Source organism: Astatotilapia calliptera, chromosome 17 (genome assembly GCF_964374335.1).
Source record: "Astatotilapia calliptera chromosome 17, fAstCal68.1, whole genome shotgun sequence".
NCBI classification, from domain to species: Eukaryota; Metazoa; Chordata; class Actinopteri; order Cichliformes; family Cichlidae; genus Astatotilapia; species Astatotilapia calliptera.
This window is the reverse complement of record NC_137438.1, coordinates 30,820,284-30,840,362: the sequence shown is the minus strand read 5'-3', so window position 1 is coordinate 30,840,362 and position 20,079 is coordinate 30,820,284. Positions and strand designations below refer to the sequence as shown.

Sequence of the window (20,079 nt, the reverse complement as noted above, 5' to 3'; positions counted from 1 at the left end):
GGTGAAGTATAGAGTTATTAAACGTCTGATCTATCCTCGATTGAAATGTTTATTAAGAGTCACTTTAGAGTTGTATTTTTCCATTGTTTTGATTCAAATAAGTGCAGACAAAGAACCCTATCTCACTGGGACTCTTAACTCTGCACACACCTCTGACAGTAGCACGTATGAACACAAACAAACTGGCAGCCATACAAGCTTGACCAGAAACATTCAGGGCTGGGTGTTTTTCCCACACAAACTTTGTCCAGTCCAGTGACCTACTACTCATGCTGGAGGAAAGGAAAACACAGATAAAGAGAGGTCTGTATTTACCTCTACTTCAACCCTCAATTAACATAAACACACACATGCTCACGCAGACACATGCGCCGCCCTGGCCAGCAGCCCGGCACACAGCCATGCATTTCATCAACAAAGATGAAATCAGATTCTCTATGTGTGTTTGCATGGCCCGAATTACTTTTTCTTTTTCTCTACATGCCAAGCTGCATCGCCCTTCAGTCCTACTTCTTGCTTTCTCATGTGTTTTCTATCACTTCCCTCTCTTAAAGAAATAGCTCAGCCTTTTGGGGAAATATGCTTATTCGCAATCTTCTGCGAGAATTAGATGAAAGGTTCTGGTTCACTGTGCATCAATAAACACAAAGGCTTTGTTCATCACAATCCCTACCACATGCAGCCTCTTAAGTATTGCATATGTTGTTTTTATGCCTATTTTTACGTTAATGCTTTTTCACAGATCTGTGCATATGTGGGTATCTCTATATTTATGTGGCAACAATTTGAGCACAGCACACATCGTGCAGGCTGCAGGCAGCTCAAATATAGTTGAATATAGTTGTAAATGCTGCAGAGAAGCAATACATAATTCCTCGAAAATGTTTTTATGAGAAGGGTGTGTACACAGAGCCTGTGAGAAGACTGGCGTACGGATTTATAAGCCTGGTGTTCATCTCTGATTTATGTTCATCTCTGTGTGTGCATGCATGACTTAGTTACTGTGAGTTACTGTCCCTGCAGGGAACCCTCGGCATTGGGGGGGGGGGGGGGGGGGGGGGGGTTCCTGCTTTTTCTTGGCAACTATGGCTGGAACAAGTGGATGAAGAACAAAAGTCTGTCACGAAACTCTTGGCCTTAAAGCTCCTATTAATGATTTATTTCTCATGTAAAAATCTGCTCAAATTTTTAAAGATGCTTGTTGGTTACTTTGACAAACAATGTCTTCATGAAATATGTCAAAACAGACGAGTCCTAATATACAAAGACTTTAAATCCCACTGAAGTGGAAGTAAAACGGTGGACTTGTGTGTGTCATGAGAACACTTGTGCCGTACATCTGCCTTTTTTCAGTGTGACACTATAATTGTGGGTTTAGGGAATAGAAAAAAACAGGAGACAGACCAACTGGTCCTTGTGTGATAATTTAATTGTTTATATGCAGTAGGATCTAAAGTTTCATCTGGTATCACTCATCTTGCCCTTTTTTTTGTACACATACTCTCTTTAACGCTTTTGAGAGAACCTTTTCTCACACACACACACAAACGAACTCATGCACACATGCACGCTCGCACACAAAAATTGGGCATGGCTCCTTTTAGAACTGTTTTAGATTCAAACTGAGTTATCTGTCATTTCCCCTGCAAAATGAAAAGAAAACACAGTATCCCCCCTGGACAGAGAAGAGAGGAAGAACAAGAATAGAGAGAAATGAAAGGAGGAATAGGGTAACAAGGAAAAATGGAAGAAAAAGATGAGGGAAAGACAGAAAAGGATGGTGGTAAATCACACAGACAAGGACAAGTATGATGTATTTTCTAATTCAAATAATATTTTCAGTGGTAGACGATCAAAGCAGATATGCAGATAATGGGCCCATATCCTGCTTTCAGGTTGTTTCTCTTTCTTATAGTGTTTTATATAGCAAAGTCACAAAGGCTAATGTCAACGCCAAAGGTATTACTCTCACGAACAAAAAACACGGCTGCTGAATCGTTTGCAATGCCATTTTATAAACAGCTTATTTGCATCACTTTTTCCTGCATATGAGAAATTGGTGAGACACAAGATGGTTTGGCTTCCAAAGTAGAAGTACTAGGACTGTAATAAAAAGTGGTTAAAATTTACTCAAGTTTAAAATATACTTTTTGTATTTTAAGTGTCTTAATAACAGTCTTTGTCTTAACTAAAGTAAATCGGGTTGGCTTGCTGTGTAAACTAAAGCATTGGTCTATGAGAGCTGCAAATCATTGCATTCTTTTTTCTTTATATTTTCACAATGTCTCAACTTATTGGAATTGGGGCTTATACAATACGAGTGATTACATGTTTAGTTACCCCTGAAGGCTACCAACTATGTAAGACATTTACATAATACAGCTGCTTCACTGTTTTGTGTACAGGCCATGCTGCTAATCTAGTCTCAGCCAAATGTGACAAGAGCAAACACCAGCATTTTCTAGTACACCTGGTATCTGAGGAAATGAAGACCAATTAGATTAATTTATTTTATGATTTTCCGACACTAGTTTGAAACCCATAACCAAGGATTCAGTGTGTACTATTATTACTGTTAAACTACAGTGAAATATAAAATTGGTCTGTTGCATTTCTTCATATCCTCTATCAAGGTCAATCCATCCATCCATCCATCCATCCATCCATCCATCCATCCATCCATCCATCCATCTTCTTAACCACTTCTCCAATTCTGGTCCATGGAGGGGGAGCGGCTGGAGTCTTTCCCAGCTGTCATATTTTAAGAAGAGGGATAACCCTGGACACGTCAACAACAATTCACATCCACATTCACACCTGCAGCTAATTTAGAATAACCAGTTAACAAGAATGCCTTTGGACTGTGGGAAGCAGGAGTACCCAGAGAGAACCCACACAAGCACTGGGAGAACATACAAACTCCACACAGAAGAACATACAAATGCAATCTAGATCTGCATCAGAATTTAATTAGTTCTCTCTTTGTCCAAGTTCCATTACTGCCAAATTTAATAAAAATTTGGCTTAATAGTTGTTGCACAATCGTGCTGACAGATAGACAAACAGCACCGGAAGCTCTGCTTAGCCGCACGTTTTTTCCTTGACCTTGGAGAAGGAATATATCCTTGTAACAGAAGCAATTTTGGAAATGGTCCTGCATGAAAACACTGAATAAACCATTGGCTTCTACAGGAGTCTCTTTTTGTACTGGGTTTGATCTTGTTCTGGTAAAGTAAATAAACAATGAGTTATTTTTCCCTGTTATTGTAGGATATCATTTGACTGCTTTAGCAGCTGAACAAATGTCCTCACATGGTTGACTCAATGACTGCAAGGAGCCCAGGTCCTGTGGCTATCATCACCCCTCAAATCATCACACCATGCTGACAGGTGGTAAGAGTTGTTTCTGCTGATATGCTGTGTTTGTAATGCTGTGCATTATGGCCAAGAATACTGTAACTGAGGTCTTGTGATTTGCTCAGATGCAGCTTCGCAAAGTCCTGTCTTTTTAAGAGAGGAGAGGCATTCCCCTGGTAACCCTTTAAAACAAGCCATACTTGTTCAGTTTTTTCTACTTGTTTGGTCATGAACTTTAACAATTATCATGCTAAGTAAGATCTGTAAAATCTGAGATCTTATTTTAAAAATGTTCTGAGCATTGCATAGTCTGACACCCAAACCAGCAAACTACCAAAACGGCCATGTTTGAACCCAGACATTAGAATTTTTCACCTCTAGTTCCCTTATTTTAAAGAGAGTTTTTAAATTGGGTTTTTGGTTAGATGTCTGTGATTAACAAACGCTTTCACGTTCACATTTAATTCTACAGTTTTATAACTAAATTTAGATTTTTTTTATGTCTCCCAGAAAAGGTCTCTGATAATAAGTAGCAAGAGATAAGAGAGGCCTGGATATTCAAGGTTATGACGACAAAAACAATGATTGCGTGTCATCTCTGAAACTGGTGGTATAGTTCATTTATAGACTAACCTTCATCTATGACAATGCCATTTAAACTTCAAAAAATGTGGTTTATAAAAATTATCTTGCTAAAAAAATTTCCTAATCTGTTATCTTCTATCTGTTATCTACCCTATTGCAACTGACAAATCGTTGCTGATGCACCATGTAATAAGCTTTTTAAAAACAAGTCGCTTTGGACAAAGTTGTCACATATTCTGTGCTGTACCATGTAATTACAAGCTACTCACACTCTATTGTACATATCTGGTAAATTACACAACTCTTTCTACTTGCACACATATACAATGGAAAAGAATGTGACCCACAGTTTGGTTACACCTATTACACAACACGAGTCATTAAACAACAACAGTCATTCCATTTCAGTTAAAGATGAGGCTCGGCCGGGCGTCAGATGACGGTTCCTAGAATTACAGAGACATGCATGCACTCTCATACTTCACACCTACACTCAGAATGTAACATTTGCCATGTAGGGGCCAAGAGGTGGTTACACGCACAATCACAGACATGCACACAGACTTGTGTTTCCATAACTTTAGAGGCCATTATACTGATTTACATTTCTAATCAACTGTGTACTCGTAGTATTTAACCTAGCTTTAACCCAACTATGATGGGTTCTTGCTTTTTGAGCCCATAAGGAAGACACTTGTGCAAATAAATGTAGATCTCCCCAATAAGTTATTGCTGTGATTTGGCACTATATAAATAAAATTGAACTGATGTGATGCATAGCTCAAGAAACAAGAAAGACAAAGCAAAAACAAAGTTTTGTGATATAGTCCTTGTTATATAGACACTACAGTAATGTACACTCTGCATATTTTGTTTTGAAGAAGCCAGACTTTCCTGGAATTTTTAATGTGGTCTTGAGCAATAGCTCTCATCTTTTTTATATATATATTTGCTGCTTTTCCACGCGTTTTCAGTCCAGTTCTTGGACCTGATCATTGTCAGATGAATGATTTTGTGTTTACTAAACCAGTGTAACAGACAACCTAATGAAGCAACTTATCTAACAAAGAACTTTATCTTCAGGAACTTTGTTAATAGCCTGTCACAATTTTTTTTCTTTAGTTGAATCTAAAAATCTCAAGATAACACAGTCTGACAGGTGTAAAACAGTATTTATGAGTCAACAAGGAGTTTTCCCAAAGAGTTATTGTCTAGGACTTAAGCAAACTACTCAAGTGGAGGACAAAAGAAGAGGTGACAGGCCTAAAAAAAAAAATCTACAGCAGATGAACCGTATCTGAAAGTCATGTCCTTAAGAAATAGGGGGGGAAAATCCAGCAAAGACCTGACACAGGACTTGAGAGATGCATCTGACCCTTCAGATGATTCATCTACTGTTCACCACAGCCTCAGAAAAGGTCTCAGTGGAAGGGTGGTTGCCAAGAGGCCATTCTTAAGGAAAAAAACAGGGAGAAAAAGCTGAGGTATGCCAAGTTACAAAACCTGGAATGAATGCAGAAGAATATGGTCAGAATTCGATTCACCACGCAATATCATGGAAAGTATCTGAAAGTGTCTGATTGGCAGGATGTTCCTTTTTCAGCATGATAATGACCCCAAGCACACTGCCAGGGCAGTAAAGTCGCACCTGGACAGAAGAACACACAAGGGAATCCTATCAGCCATGTGAATAATGTTGAGCCTGGACCTCGACATTGTGTAAGCAGTGTCAGATCATCTCGGCAGAGAATGGAACAAAAGGAAGCCAACGTCCAAAAAAGACCTTTGAAAGATGTTCAAGAAGTCTGGAGAATCACTTCTGAAGACTACTTCAAGAAATCAAAGGAGGCTTGCCTAGAAGAGGCAAGGCTGAGTTGAAGAATAAAGGTGATCATACCAAATATTGACTTTCAAGCTAGTTGTAAAACCTGTTTTTGCCTTAGATAATGTATTTTATGTACGTTTGCACGTTTTAATAAACTGTCGCACCTACTAGGGTGACTCAAGAATTTTTCATAGTACTATATAAGACACATGCAGACCTCCCTTATTATATTTAATCTTTGGTAAACTAATATGTATATTACTACTATTTTCTGTGATTGGCGTGCAAGACTTGCTCTGAAGTGACCTTTCTTTCCTGACATCTACCAAAGTCAGTTGATGGCCAGCTCAGGCTTGCTCACATGATTTTACACTTCTCTGAAATAATTCTTATGCCTGTGTTTCAATTTTCACTTTTTGCATTATGTCCTCACACTAAGATATTGATGCCATTTCTATGTCTGTAAAAACACTATGAAAGCTGAATGTCACCACTGAATAAGCTAGAAATCCTTGAAAAAGCATGGAAGGTTTAATCTATAAGTGTAAAATTTAGCAATGTTGGTAACCAAGGAGATCCATGGTGTTGGAAGAACAGCAACATTTTAAGTGTTTACACCAAATTCTAGTCTTTAATGTCTGCTTTAAGGTTATTTTCACTTTATTGATTTCTCCAAGTAATCTTAAGAGCTTGTTCACAATCAAACACTAAAAATAAGAGGGTTTTTTCTAATCACTAAACATACTGTGACCATCCTCCTCGAACAGTGTGGTCATTCTCTTTCTTTGAAACATGAGTGCCAAGCTTGGAGAGGCCGTGTGATTCCTCCTAATTCTGTATTGGCGCTCCACACCCTCTTGCTGTGCTCTATACATAGAGAGTGACTTAGAGGTGTAAAGCTTTCACACCATGGAAATAGATTCATCATGACAGGCTCACAGAGACACTGAATGAAAGCCTCATAGATCTAATTTCAGAAAATAATATGCTTCTCTTTGGGGAAGCTCTCACTCTGAAGCTATGCTACTGCATTATATCAGGATATTGTGACGATGTCATGAACTCAAAGACCAAGAAATCCTTCTGGGTAATAATTCTGTATCAACAGTCCTGTTTTATTCCACAGTAGCATATATGAATCTAAATCTCAACCAAAAAGATCCCAGCAATTCCTCAGCTCTACTACCTTATTGTGGATAACATTATCGAGGCCTGGAGCCTATTCTAGGAGCAGGGATAGGTCAGTAGGTAGAGTAGTTTCTCCATGATTGGAAGGTCGGGGGTTCGAATCCACTGAACGGCTACCCTGAGCAAGGTACCGTCCCTACTCACTGCTCCCCGGGCGCTTGCTTAGTGGCTGCCCACTGCTTCACTGAGTGAATGGGTCAAATGCAGAGAAAAACAAGTAATTTCCCCACGGGGATCAATAAAGTATACATTATTATTATTCTAGATGACACTGAGCAGGAGGTGAGGTAAAGCCTGGACAGGTGACTACATGGATGACCACCTACTGCCTATATCAAGCTCAATTTATAGCTATTTTTTTAATCACATGACAAAGATATTCTGAGTGTGTCTTGAGACAAATTCAGATGATGGTCAGATGTTTGCTCCGTAAACACTAAAAGCACTGTGTGTATATCTGACAACCCTTATTTGCCAACATTTTTCATTATTCAATTCAATGATGCAATTTTTTGCTCTTGTCGCTGCTGATGACTGCAACTCGCTGAGCCTGGTTTCGCTGGTTATTTTCCCCTGTTAAAAGAGAGCTTTTCTTTCCCACAGTCACAAAGTGCTTGCACAGAAAATTTAATCTGATTGTTGGGGTATTTACTAGAATACTGTAAAGTATAAAGTACCTTGATGCAAGTGTTTTGATTTTAAACTGGCTGTTGGCACAACACAACAAATACATATGACATGAATAAAGGCATTAGCATTAGTCATATACACACAGACCACAAGTTTGAGCTGGCATAACATACGGGATGCATATTGTGCTGAAAGAGTGAGTTCTTAAACACACGCTTCCTTAAACACGCATTCATGTGCACGCATGCTTTGGTAAACTTGTTTCTGCTTTACTGAAGATCCCACATTTCCCTCCTTGTGTCTGTCATCATATAATTATGCCACTATGGTTCAAATGAATAGTTCCGGGGAGGACTTGACATCTGCAGATATACATTAAAGTGATGTTATTATCACTGGAGTCACTATAGTGGCAGAACGTGGCCAAATGGTACTGTACAGGTTCTCAGCTTATCCAAACAAGTCTTTTTCTTCTCTCTCTTCAAGCCTTCCTGTCTTATTAGTTGCTGCTAATATATTCACATTCATTCATATTCATACCCGTGCTACAGATATGATGAATACCATTTCAATAAACTGTAACATTGTTCTCTGTTTAACTGTTATCAGATTACGACTTATCAAAACAGAACTGGTGAAAAGTCAAAGAGTGTGTTATGAATCTCAGTTTTATGAATAAACAGTACAAGCATTCATGCTACATTTGGATGTGGTTAGCGGGCAGATAACCTATGAGATAGAATAAAGTTGTCGCTAATGTGATAACAGTAGGGGGTCACCGAAAAGGACATTTACTGTCTGCGTTGAAAAAGCATGCATTTCCAAAAATGTATGTACAAAAAGAAGCAAACAGCACTTTATTTAAGATCCAGAATTCTGCTTATCTCATTGAGAATTTTACACACATCATTTACATACCAAAATGATGTATATACAATAAATTTATATGTAATATGGACATTTACATATGCTGATGAACTGAGCGAATACCCTGTCTTCCACATCTATCACTGTCTCACACACACTCACGCACACAAACACACACAGCTTGTCTTAAGTAATCCCACTTTGTTCACTGGAGACTGTGTAGCTAAAAATACTGTGCCAGTAACTGATAGCTCTGCTGGTTGATGTGGAGGAACCCTGTTACCTCTATTACAGACCAGCAGAAGACACCAGGAACAGTTATGTAAATATCTATAACTTCTGTGAAATTGAGGCAGATGATTATTTGAAAAAAGAAGCTTCAATCTTTTTGAATAAAATCCAAAATATTTGTGAATAAACTAAATGTAGCTTAAATTCGTGTGTAAAGTATGGGAATATCAAAAAATAAATGCAACCTCTAAAAACTCCAATTATACTACGACCCCTTTTCTATCTCTATATTCGTGCATACCTGTTTCTTTGACCCACAGCTACTTTAAAAGGTATTATTAACCTTTGCACCCAGGCCCTAATTGATATTTGATGGATGCTGTAGTTGTGTCTTAGTCTTGGGATCGAGTACAGGCACTTAACCTAACCAAGAGAACCACAGGGCAGCCTTTTGATCCTCAGCTCTCACACAGGCAGAACATACCACAGCTTTGTGGTAAAGCCAAGATAGAAGCAATGATTCAGAGTAACAAACTCTCAGGACTAAGAAAAAAGTCAGATTAAAGAGTGAGGGAAATAGGAACTAAGGAAGAGGGTGAAATAAAAGGAAGGCAGATAGGAAGGCAATGCTTTTGCTTAATAAAATAAGCAATTCATCTATAGTTATTTATAAGTTTTTCTGCCTTTTTAAGTATACTAACCTGAAGGGGCCCGCTGGCTGGCATGGTGGATCTCAGCGATGTCAGGTCGATGTCTCGGCCCTGCTCTCCTCTCTCGGTCTTTCCCATTCCCTGCATAATGAGGCCCGTTGAGGAGCAAGCAACTAAACACAGTACACCCTTGAATGCTACTCTCACAGCAGTGAAAATACTAATGCAAGAGCGGCAGTGGTCGTTGTGAAGGGAAATCACCCTGGACGCCAGGCACAAGGCAAGCCCAGGGTGGACAACAGAGGGACAAACAAACAGCTTATTCAGCCTACCCTGGTCTCTCTCCCTGTGCCTGACTCTCGCTTTGCACTCTTTCAGTTTCCCACTGTCTTTTTTTTTTTGCCAGTATTCTCTCCTTTAATCTATTAAAAAATTCTAAAAGGCTCGAAAACAAATACATATTTTGTGTGTCTATTTGTGCCTGTTTGCACAACAAACGCATTGCTGTATTTCTGTCAAATTAACTGAGGTCAGGTGTGCTCCCAGTAAAGCACTGAGGCTTCATTGTTGGGAGTTTGCAGCTTTTTAAATTCAAGGAGCCCAGGCTCTGTGAAACTATGCTCCATACTACACTCAACAAAAATATAAACGCAACACCTTTGTTGCTGCTCCCATTCCCCATGGGATGGACGTAGAGACCTAAAATTCATTCCACAGACACAATATAACCATCCCTCCCAAACAGTGGTCACAAATCAGTCCAAATGTGTGGTAGTGGGCACATCTGCTATATTGAGATAATCCATCCCACCTCACAGGTGTGCCACATCAGGATGCTGATCTGACATCATGAGTAGTGCACAGGTGTACCTCAGACTGCCCACAACAAAAGGCCACCCTGGAATGTGCAGTTTTTTGCGCTATTGGGGGTCTGGGGACCCAGAACCGGTCAGTATCTGGTGTGACCACCATTTGCCTCATGCAGTGCAACACATCGTCGCATGGAGTCTATCAGATTGTCAATTGTGGCCTGTGGAATGTTGGTCCACTCCACTTCAATGGCTGTGCGAGGTTGTTGGATATTCGTGGGAACTGGTACACGCTGTCGTATACGCCGGTCAAGCACATCCCGAACATGCTCAATGGGTGACATGTCCGGTGAGTATGCTGGCCATGCAAGAACTGGGACATTCTCAGCTGCCATCTGCCCTGAACAATGTGAACCATGATTCATCCGTGAAGCGCACACCTCTCCAACGTGCCAGACGCCATCGAATGTGAGCATTTGCCCACACAAGTCTGTTACGGCGACGAGCTGGAGTCAGGTCAAGACCCCGATGAGGACGACGGGCATGCAGTTGAGCGTCCCTGAGACGGTTTCTGACAGTTTGTGCAGAAATTGTTTGGTTGTGCAAACCAATTGTTCCAGCAGCTGTCTGGGTGGCTGGTCTCAGACGATCTTGGAGGTGAACCTGCTGGATGTGGAGGTCCTGGGCTGGCGTGGTTACACGAGGTCTGCGGTTGTGAGGCCGGTTGGATGTGCTGCCATATTCTCTGGAACGCCTGTGGAGACGGCTTATGGTTGAGAAATGAACATTCAATGCACGGGCGACAGATCTGGTTGACATTTCTGCTGTCAGCATGCCAATTGCACGCTCCCTCATTGCTTGTTGCATCTGTGGCATTTTGCTGTGAGATAAAACTGCACATTCCAGGGTGGCCTTTTGTTGTGGGCAGTCTGAGGTACACCTGTGCACTACTCATGATGTCAGATCAGCATCCTGATGTGGCACACCTGTGAGGTGGGATGGATTATCTCAATATAGCAGATGTGCCCACTACCACACATTTGGACTGATTTGTGACCACTGTTTGGGAGGGATGGTTATATTGTGTATGTGGAATGAATTTTAGGTCTCTACGTCCATCCCATGGGGAATGGGAGCAGTAACAAAGGTGTTGCGTTTATATTTTTGTTGAGTGTATATTATGTGGACACAGGCCATATAATTTCAACATGCAGCTATCTCAAAAACTGGACACGTTATACCAAAACTATCTGCTTGGCTGCAGACTACTATTGATGAGTGAAATGCTTTGCTACTCTCAAGGTTAACTTTGTAACATTTTTCATACCACTTAAGAAATATTAGGCTTTCCACAACTGTTTTGGTTGCCTCTAACAGCCTGTGTATTGATTTCCATTCAGCCTATTTTACCACATAACATCAGAGTCCCTTTACATAATTCACCTCCTCTCCCCACCTACAACACTTAAAGTAAGAAACATAAACAACGACTTATAATGACTTGACAAAATGATAAAGTGAGTCTACTAATTAGTGACGTCAGTAAAGAAATACAACAAAAATTACATTACAAACTCCACATAGTTAATAATTATGTGACATGAGGTAATACCTTGCTGGTGACAATGTTAGCAAAAAATAAGCTAAGTTTAGCCAGCTAGCTGCTATGTTAGCTAACAGGTGATTGACTGTAGTTGACTTAAAATCGCATTTTTATTCATTTAAATGAATACAAATGAGTCATTTATTGACATTGACAGTGATTTTTTTTTGTTGGTTAACTGTGAAGCTTTAAAAGCAGCTTTATGTTACAACAAATGACAAGTCTAATGACAACCCTAAAAAGATTATCACCCAAAGGTGCAACTTACGTCTTAGCTCTCTGTTAATCATTCTCCAGCCTGACACTTTTTATTGGTTAGAATTTGTTTTGGGGTTGTTGTTTTTTACAGGCAGCTACAATTTTTATGATCATTTAAATATTAAAGACTTTTGTGTAAATTTAGGTGTGACTCCATCCAATAGCCCAGACATATTAAAATATTGTTGCCAGATAAATATCCAACAAATAAACAGGCCAGCTTTCTAATCTGTGCTAAATCTAAATCCATCTATATAGTACCTAAAACATACTGTAAATAAAAGAATCATTCAAAATGTGACAGTCCCAGCCCATTTTAAACTCTAGTCAAGAAAAACTTACACTGAAAAATTCTGACTTTAAATTTAGCCCAGCTGGCTTACAGATTACTCTCGATATGTTACCCATTAGTATCTGTTCAGATCCAAAGATACACTAGCTGGCGACCATTTAGGACTAGAACAACAAAACTTTTATAATGTAAAAAAACAGGTTTATTATAGTACATAATTTAATGGCCTCTGTTAGAGCTTGACTGAGAAATACAGGAACTGAAAAAGGCACCAAAAATAACCCTCCATAAACAAATACAGCAACGGCACAAACTTATGATCTGTTGTTATTTTACTTCTCTTTCTTTCTCACTCATATGTATTTAACTCAACAAAGCAAGTGTTTTCTTCTCTCTTTTTTTAAAGACATTAACATTCAAGGTCAAAAATAACTAAATAAACTGCTCTAAACACAAATCCTCAAAAATCTCAGAAGGGAAGAGTTTCATTGTGTGAAGTGAGAGAACATAGCACACAGCAAATTCAGAAACAATGTAGCAATACAAAAAAACTGAGATATTTTACTGTTTCATGGAAAATTTTCAATCATTTTGAACAACAGATCTAAAAAAAAGGTTGAGACCAGACAATAAAAGGCTGGTAAGTAAGTGCTACTAAAAAGAAAGAGCTGTAGGAACCTTTTGAACTATCCATCCATCCATTCGCTTCCGCTTGTCCTTTTCAGGGTCGCGGGGGGCGCTGGAGCCTATCCCAGCTGTCATAGGGCGAGAGGCGGGGTACACCCTGGACAGGTCGGCAGTCTGTCGCAGGGCCAACACACAGGGACAGACAACCATTCGCACTCACATTCATTTGCACATTCACACCTAGTGACAATTTGGATTATCCAATTAACCTATCCCCACAAGCTGCATGTCTTTGGACGGTGGGAGGAAGCCGGAGTACCCGGAGAGAACCCACGCAAACACGGGGAGAACATGCAAACTCCACACAGAAAGACCCCGGCCTGATGTTGGAATTGAACTCAGGACCTTCTTGCTGTGCGGCAACAGTGCTAACCACCGTGCCACCGTGCTGCCTACCTTTTGAACTAATTAGATTAATTGGTTACAGGTTATTAACATGATTGGATATAAAAACGCATCCAGGTTTCTCAGAAGTAAAGATAGAAGTTAGTTCACAAGACTGCAAAAACCTTTCTGTAATTTGTGGAACAAGATGAACATTTTTAAGTGTAAAATAATGAAAAGAGTTTGAACACAGCATCTACAGTACCTAATATCATCAAAATAATGTGGCCAAATCTCTGTGCTCAAAGGCAAAAATATATATTGCATAGCCGTGATCTTCAGTCCTCAGGTAGCACTACATCGAAAACAGGGATGATTCTTTGATCAAAATCACAGCACTTTGAGTAATCACTGTATGTCAACACAGTTTATCGCGCCATCTACAAAGCGCTATCATGCACAGAGGAGGCCGTACATGAACATCATCCAGAAATGTCTGTGGGCCAAAGCTCAATAAAATCAACTGAGGCAAATTGGAACGCTCTTCAAAACTAAAGATGAGAGAGACCTGCCTTCAGTTCAAAACCATATGGAATTAGCATCTTACACTGGAAAGGCAAAATGAGTGCTGAAAGGCAGATACAGGTTTTAGAGCAACATACACTCCCATCCAGGCTCTCCTTTTTAGGGAAAACCTTGCATATTTCAGCAAGATAATGCTAATGTAACTGCATCTGTTACAGCAGCATGGCTTCATAGGAGAAAGTGACTGTCTGCAGTCCTGACCTTTCACCAACTGCAAACATTTGGCACATCATGAAACGAAAAATAGCCTGACGTTGTAAACAAAGATGTCCTTTAGGAGCAGTCGCCACACTAACATGCTTGAAACTGAAACTAACACCAGAGATAAATCAGATGACATTTAATTAAAATAAAAGGACAATACAACCACTGAATGGTTGTGTCAGCATTAAAGATAAGCAGCTTACTAGAATTATTATGCAATATATCTTTGCTACAGAGCTTTTCCTCTCAAATTTTAGATATGTGTCAGTGCGGTTAAAAGCAGAAATATCTTCCCTTTCACTTCTTTTTTAGTTTGCTGCTTTCAGCTTCCAGGAACTGTACTAATCTCAGCTGACACTGTCCGAGGAATTATTTTTGCTTCTGTGGTTTTCCAGAATTAAACATCTGTCGTCTTTAAGGGATTTGGAGATGAATAGTAATTATTTAACAGCCTGAAATGGGCTACTTGACTTATGTGAAGTTTGTTGGCCCATTTAAGTAATAGATTCCAAGTTAATCCGTAAATGAGAGGTTAAAAGCCAACTGTTGTGCCCACAAGTTTTTTTAAAATTCCGTAATCGTTCCTAGAAACCACTGTTTACACGAGACATCTCATTACTCAGCCAAACCTTTTCATTCTTCGGTTCCTAGAAACAGAGAGTCTTTGGACTGTGCCAGCTAGAGAGCACGCTGACTTTAACCCAGTTCTTGCTTAAAATAATACCTGCTGTGGAGACAAAATAGTTCCACTTATGGGCTAAAATCTTTACTTACTGCCATGGTTTACAGAGACCTACAGTGGGTTTTTGACCAGCAGCTAAATGTGTAATCCCTCTCAAAAATAGTGTTTCACTGTAAAGATAAAATGGCACTTTATGGAGAAGCTTCTTGAGTTCAAACCTTCAACAAGGAGGTTAACTACTGAATGTGCAAATGGGAACTAAAGAGCAGTTAGCGCTTAAGCTCATGTGTTTCATTTTGCTTCAGTAATCCCAGAGCTTTGTGCTGCTTTAGCTCTTCATGTAGCAGTTTAGCTTGACTGTAAACAATGCTGTATGAAGGTGTTGCTTTCTTTACTTAAAGTGGGATCTGTGCTCCTCCCCAGAGTATTTTAGAGGTATTTACTTCCCTTTCCAAATTCATAATAGAATTACAAAAGAGGGCTGAATTTTGTACACATTCTAAACCACCTTAAGGCAAATGCGATATGTGATAGTGGATTAGATAGATAAGACTGACTTGACTCGACTTGACTTGTTGTGAATCACTTACAATACCGTGCAAAACACTGAATGGGAGCTAAAAGACTTCAGTGCCCGGAACTGGAATACTTTTAATGGAATGTATTTTATTTATAGCATCCAAGCAGATTTCTGTTGTGATTTGCACGCAACCATTTAAATTGGATGAAAAATGAGTCATGTTACTTGTCAAGGTAAAAGTGATACACACACCACATGGACCAGGGTGAATAGTGTTCGCCCTCAGAAACCCTTGAAGGACCATGTGGTGTTTTAAATCTACTTAGAGCTGCAGGCATGACACTCATAATGAGGAGTTAAGGTATGAATTGTTTCTGTGAGCCCTTTACTGGGAATGCAATGGGAGGCATTTTAGAGAGCACTACCGACTTTCTTTTTATATGCAAGCTGTAAACAAAAAGAAGCAGTGTGCACTTTCTAAAATTATCCTGCAAGATCTTGGTTAAGGCAATGCAGGAAAAACATAAGTAAATATGTTAAAATGGCAGCATGGTGCAAACTTAGCATTCTGAAGCAATTTTTCTATGAAAGTGTCCTTGTTTGGGACGTCCTGTGTACGTGAACGAGGACACACACATGTATGGAGGCAACTAATGCCATCTACAGTCTTAGCAGTGTTGGGGAGGCTACTTTGAATACACCTCTATGTACCCAGCTGGAAAAAGTTGAACTACACCAAAGTTACCCTAGGGAGAGATTGATTTGACTAACTCAAGCTAGGTGGAAAAATAGTTCAAACCATTAGAAAAAAAGGCAATGCACATGTGATACAAAATTACAAGAAGATATGAGTTTACAGGCCATACATAAACAACAGAAAAATGCCTCATTACTTCTGGTGCAAGGAGTTTGAAAGAATTGGTTTTCATCATCATGCTGGCATCTGAGCATGACTTAAGGTAATTCAAATCATTGAACTGTACCTCCTGACTGTGGTTATAGTGCTGGTGCCTCGAGAAGCATGCAACTATCGGTCAAACATTACGGCATGCTGTGTAGTTAACTGCACTAACAGTCCTTCTGTACTTTGTACTTTTGAGAGTGAAACTCCACTATTTTATTTGAATGTTCCTCACCACTAATGCATCCATATTGATGCCCTTTCTCACCAAGTTTACTGATATTAACTGATAATTTAACACTTCACTGTCTTCCAAGTAGGCATGTCTCTTCCTCCAAAAAAACCCAAGATGGCTAAAATGTAATCTAAAGTCTTCAAAGCAGGGATCCACAAACTAAAGGTTTAAGTCTGGGTTTGGGTCCAGGTGGTATTGTGCCCTCTAAAAAAGCATGGGACATCTTATCTGAACATTTACTAATAGATAATTAATAGTTAACAATACTAATGCAAAATTGAAATAATATTTTGTTTATTCTCAAGAAATGTTCACTGCAGACTACTATGGATACTGTGAAATCTCAACCACATAGGGATTGTCCAATTATGATGTGATGCCAGTGACTGGCTGTGGTTTAAGGGGTATCAGCCCACTAATAACAGGAGGCTTCTCCCTGTATTGAAGGAGAATCTGGAAGGCATGGTGTGAGCCTATCGAAGTGGTGTGCAGAGGCTTTTCTTGTAAGCCTCTGTGCAAGGTCTATGAGCTACTTGGGATCTCAAGTGCTACAAAAAGGAAAGCAATCGAGTCTGCCATGGAGGGCTTCCAGATGGCTTTGAATCAGGGGGAATGGTCTGTGGGCCAGTGCTGCTGGAACACAAGCCAGGACTTGATCAACCCTGGCTGGCTTGGCTGAGTGAGGTTACATGATGTTGAAAGACCCCAAACATTCAACACTGAATATGTGTCCCGGTGCATTATGGGATGTATCTTTGACTCGGGGTTTGCAATGCTCCTTCTGTTCATGCATCTAAGTGCTCCTGCGCAAAAAAGGAGCACAAAGACAAGTGGGCTCAACGTAATGTCAACGGCAAGCACCTTATACGACATCGGTTTTAACCTCAGTACTTATAAACACTTTAGCAATTTATTAACCAATGTATATTGCTAATATAAGCTCATCTCCAGCAAGCTACAGTGCATAAAATTTGTCAGCAACAGCTGACATTTTAGTTGGCAAGTCTCAGCAAGACACAGGAAGCTGCTTTTGTTTAATCTTATCTGGAATCAAGGAGCCTGCAAGTGAGCCATGTGGGCATGGAAACTGTGAAAGACAATGCAACAATAACAAAGCAGGCTGTTTGCTTCCACTCACAGCAAACAGTTAATTGAGACAATGCTTGAGACCTCATTTGAAGCTTATCTTGGGCTTGTCTTAAATGACCTAAGACTTGATTCAAACTCCAAAAAACCTAAAATCAGCTGTGATGTGACACTTTGTCATTATGCATTGTTTTTGTGCCATTAGTCATTTGTTCATGCTCTCATCCCATCTCTTTTTCTCTCTCTGTCTGTCTCTTTCTCTCTCTCTCGCGCACGCTCTCTCTCTCTCTCTCTCTCTCTCACACACACACACACACACACACACACACACACACACACACACACACACACACACACACACAAAGATAGGGCTTCAGCAGCTGAGTACCAGGCAGTACTGACCTCTCGCTTTGTACATTGCTGTCATACACACACATGCACACTAAGCAGACAGTACCAGTCTCTCATCCAAGCACTGATAAAAGGGCCTTTATGCTCCAAAGGTTTTCACTGCAGTAATGCGCATGCGTGCACACACACACGCGCGCACACAGTCATGTTTCCATCACATCGGGAGCCATTACAGCCACTTACATTCCATGACGTGCTCCAAAGCATAAATACTGCTTCACTAGCTTTTACTTAAACTTAAATGTCTTAACCTTTACATTGATTTATGATTTATTATGCAGATACCCAATAGTACAATTTCCCCACAATACCCATAATACGCACACTCTCTGGCTGGAAGGATAAAACACTTCACAATTTCAAAGTTAATAAGGCGAATTTGTACATCTAAACATGTTACTTGATCTGATACCATAAGCATCGCTGGGCCGAACAAAACTCACACTGTAATGCCCGCATTAGCAGACAAACATACACATCCGATGCAGCGGGGAACTGTGGGATGACGGTGTAACAGATCAAAGCGCTAGTTTGTTTTCACTGACAGATGAGCAGGTGCACACTTTAATCTTCCACCTGCTCAGGACATGTGTTGTAGTTTGCCATTTTTACTTGAGTCTTTTCATACACATACAAGCACACTAATCTCTGTATGAAACAAGCATATAGTATACATACATACATATAGTGCATCTGAGTTTTTAAAGCTTGGTCTGTGACAAGTTTTTGGCATTAATGAACAAAACAATGCTTCGACCTATAGTAGTTAACCCTTTAAGACCTACCATAGAACCAAGTCCGCCAGAGCTTACTTTATATTTTTACATGCTGTAGTGCCATTTTTGGGAGCATTTCAAGTTGCTATACATCAATACATCTGTTATAGCCCAAATTTTAATAATATGTATGCATTAAGTCCATAGTAACTACATAAATTGCAAAAAAGTGCAATAAACTACAAAAAAATTGAAAATTGTTTTTGTTTTGTCTTTTACATATATTTCTACTTAGAGAAATTTAAGAGCTTTATCCCTCAAAACTTTAAATACAAAAAAGTTGCACAAAATTGTTTACAACAACAGGAAATTTATTTTGAGTGTCTTCATATCTTTATTTTTGAGATACACCAATTTTTATATACTGCAGAAAAAACTAAAAACAATCCTAGAATGCAAATTTGCTGCTAAAGAAAGTATAAGTAATGAAAAAAACATATCAATCATGTTGCCTAAAACCTATGGAAAGCTTGAATGATGTTTTTTGAGCTATAAATATCACCTAACAATTAGACAATGAGTGGTGAGTGGTTCCTGAAGGTTGCTAACTGTTACTAGGTAAAATGAGTTGCAAAGAGGGCGCTGCAGCAAAAAACCTGCTTGTGATCGCTCTGGTCACTGGCAAATTGCCTGTAATGTCTGCAAACACTTGCCAACTACTCTCCAAACGGCAGTAGAATTTGAAAAAGTGCATCGCAAATTGGAAATAGAGAACCTTCACCATCAAAGTGAAAATTGTGCCTCAGAACTGCAGACATTACGTTTTGTCCCTCACTTTCTACAGTCTTGCAATTGCTCGGAGAGTAGCTGGTGAGAGTTTATAGACTAGTTGACGTCATACATGCAAATTACAGGTTTCTGTGGCTGTCTGCTTGGAACCAAAGTAATCGCAAGGAGGTTAAACAGGGGTAAGCACAAGAAACTACTGAAAACTTTGGAGCCCTGAGTGTTAGCGAGGATGATCTGGCAGAGAACTGTGGCACCCATCTGCCTGGAAATACCCAGCTTGATTAAACAGTAGGAGACAAGTGGGGGGAGAACAGCCGGGGGGGAAGACTTCCACTCACAGGCACAGTGCCAATCCAGTAACTCCACCTGAGGCTAAAAGCAGATACATTAACACACAAAAAAAAGAAAAACAGAATCTAAAGCCCATCCTGCCAAACCTCATAACTGGAGGTTGCCAAATGCCTGTATATTTGTCTCTAGGCTTGTGTGACTGGGCCTTATTAACTTGATCCAACGTTGTCACCATTATCAATACAGGTCCAAAATGTTAACAAGTTAACTTCACATGGTTAGTGGTCACATCTCTGCAAAACCTCAACATCCTGTTTGTTTAACATACATTAATCTATTAACTGAAAATCTTG

The 20,079-nt window shown here is 39.7% G+C and overlaps 1 protein-coding gene across 10 annotated transcripts in view; it reads right to left on the bottom strand.

Annotated features, from left to right (window-relative positions):
- The window catches only part of LOC113009090 (ninjurin-2-like), a 38,099-nt gene extending 28,429 nt beyond the window's left edge, over positions 1 to 9,670 (bottom strand). For 8 of the 10 annotated variants that reach the window (XM_026147182.2, XM_026147184.2, XM_080291650.1 and 5 more), the window contains exon 1: positions 9,385 to 9,622. In XM_026147182.2, coding sequence (XP_026002967.1) covers positions 9,385 to 9,480 — 96 coding nt within the window. In that variant the 5' untranslated portion in view covers positions 9,481 to 9,622. Of the gene's footprint in view, positions 1 to 9,384 lie in introns of all 10 variants that reach the window. The other 2 variants (XM_026147181.2, XM_026147179.2) reach the window with 2 other exon arrangements.
- Between the last annotated feature and the right edge of the window lie 10,409 nt (positions 9,671 to 20,079).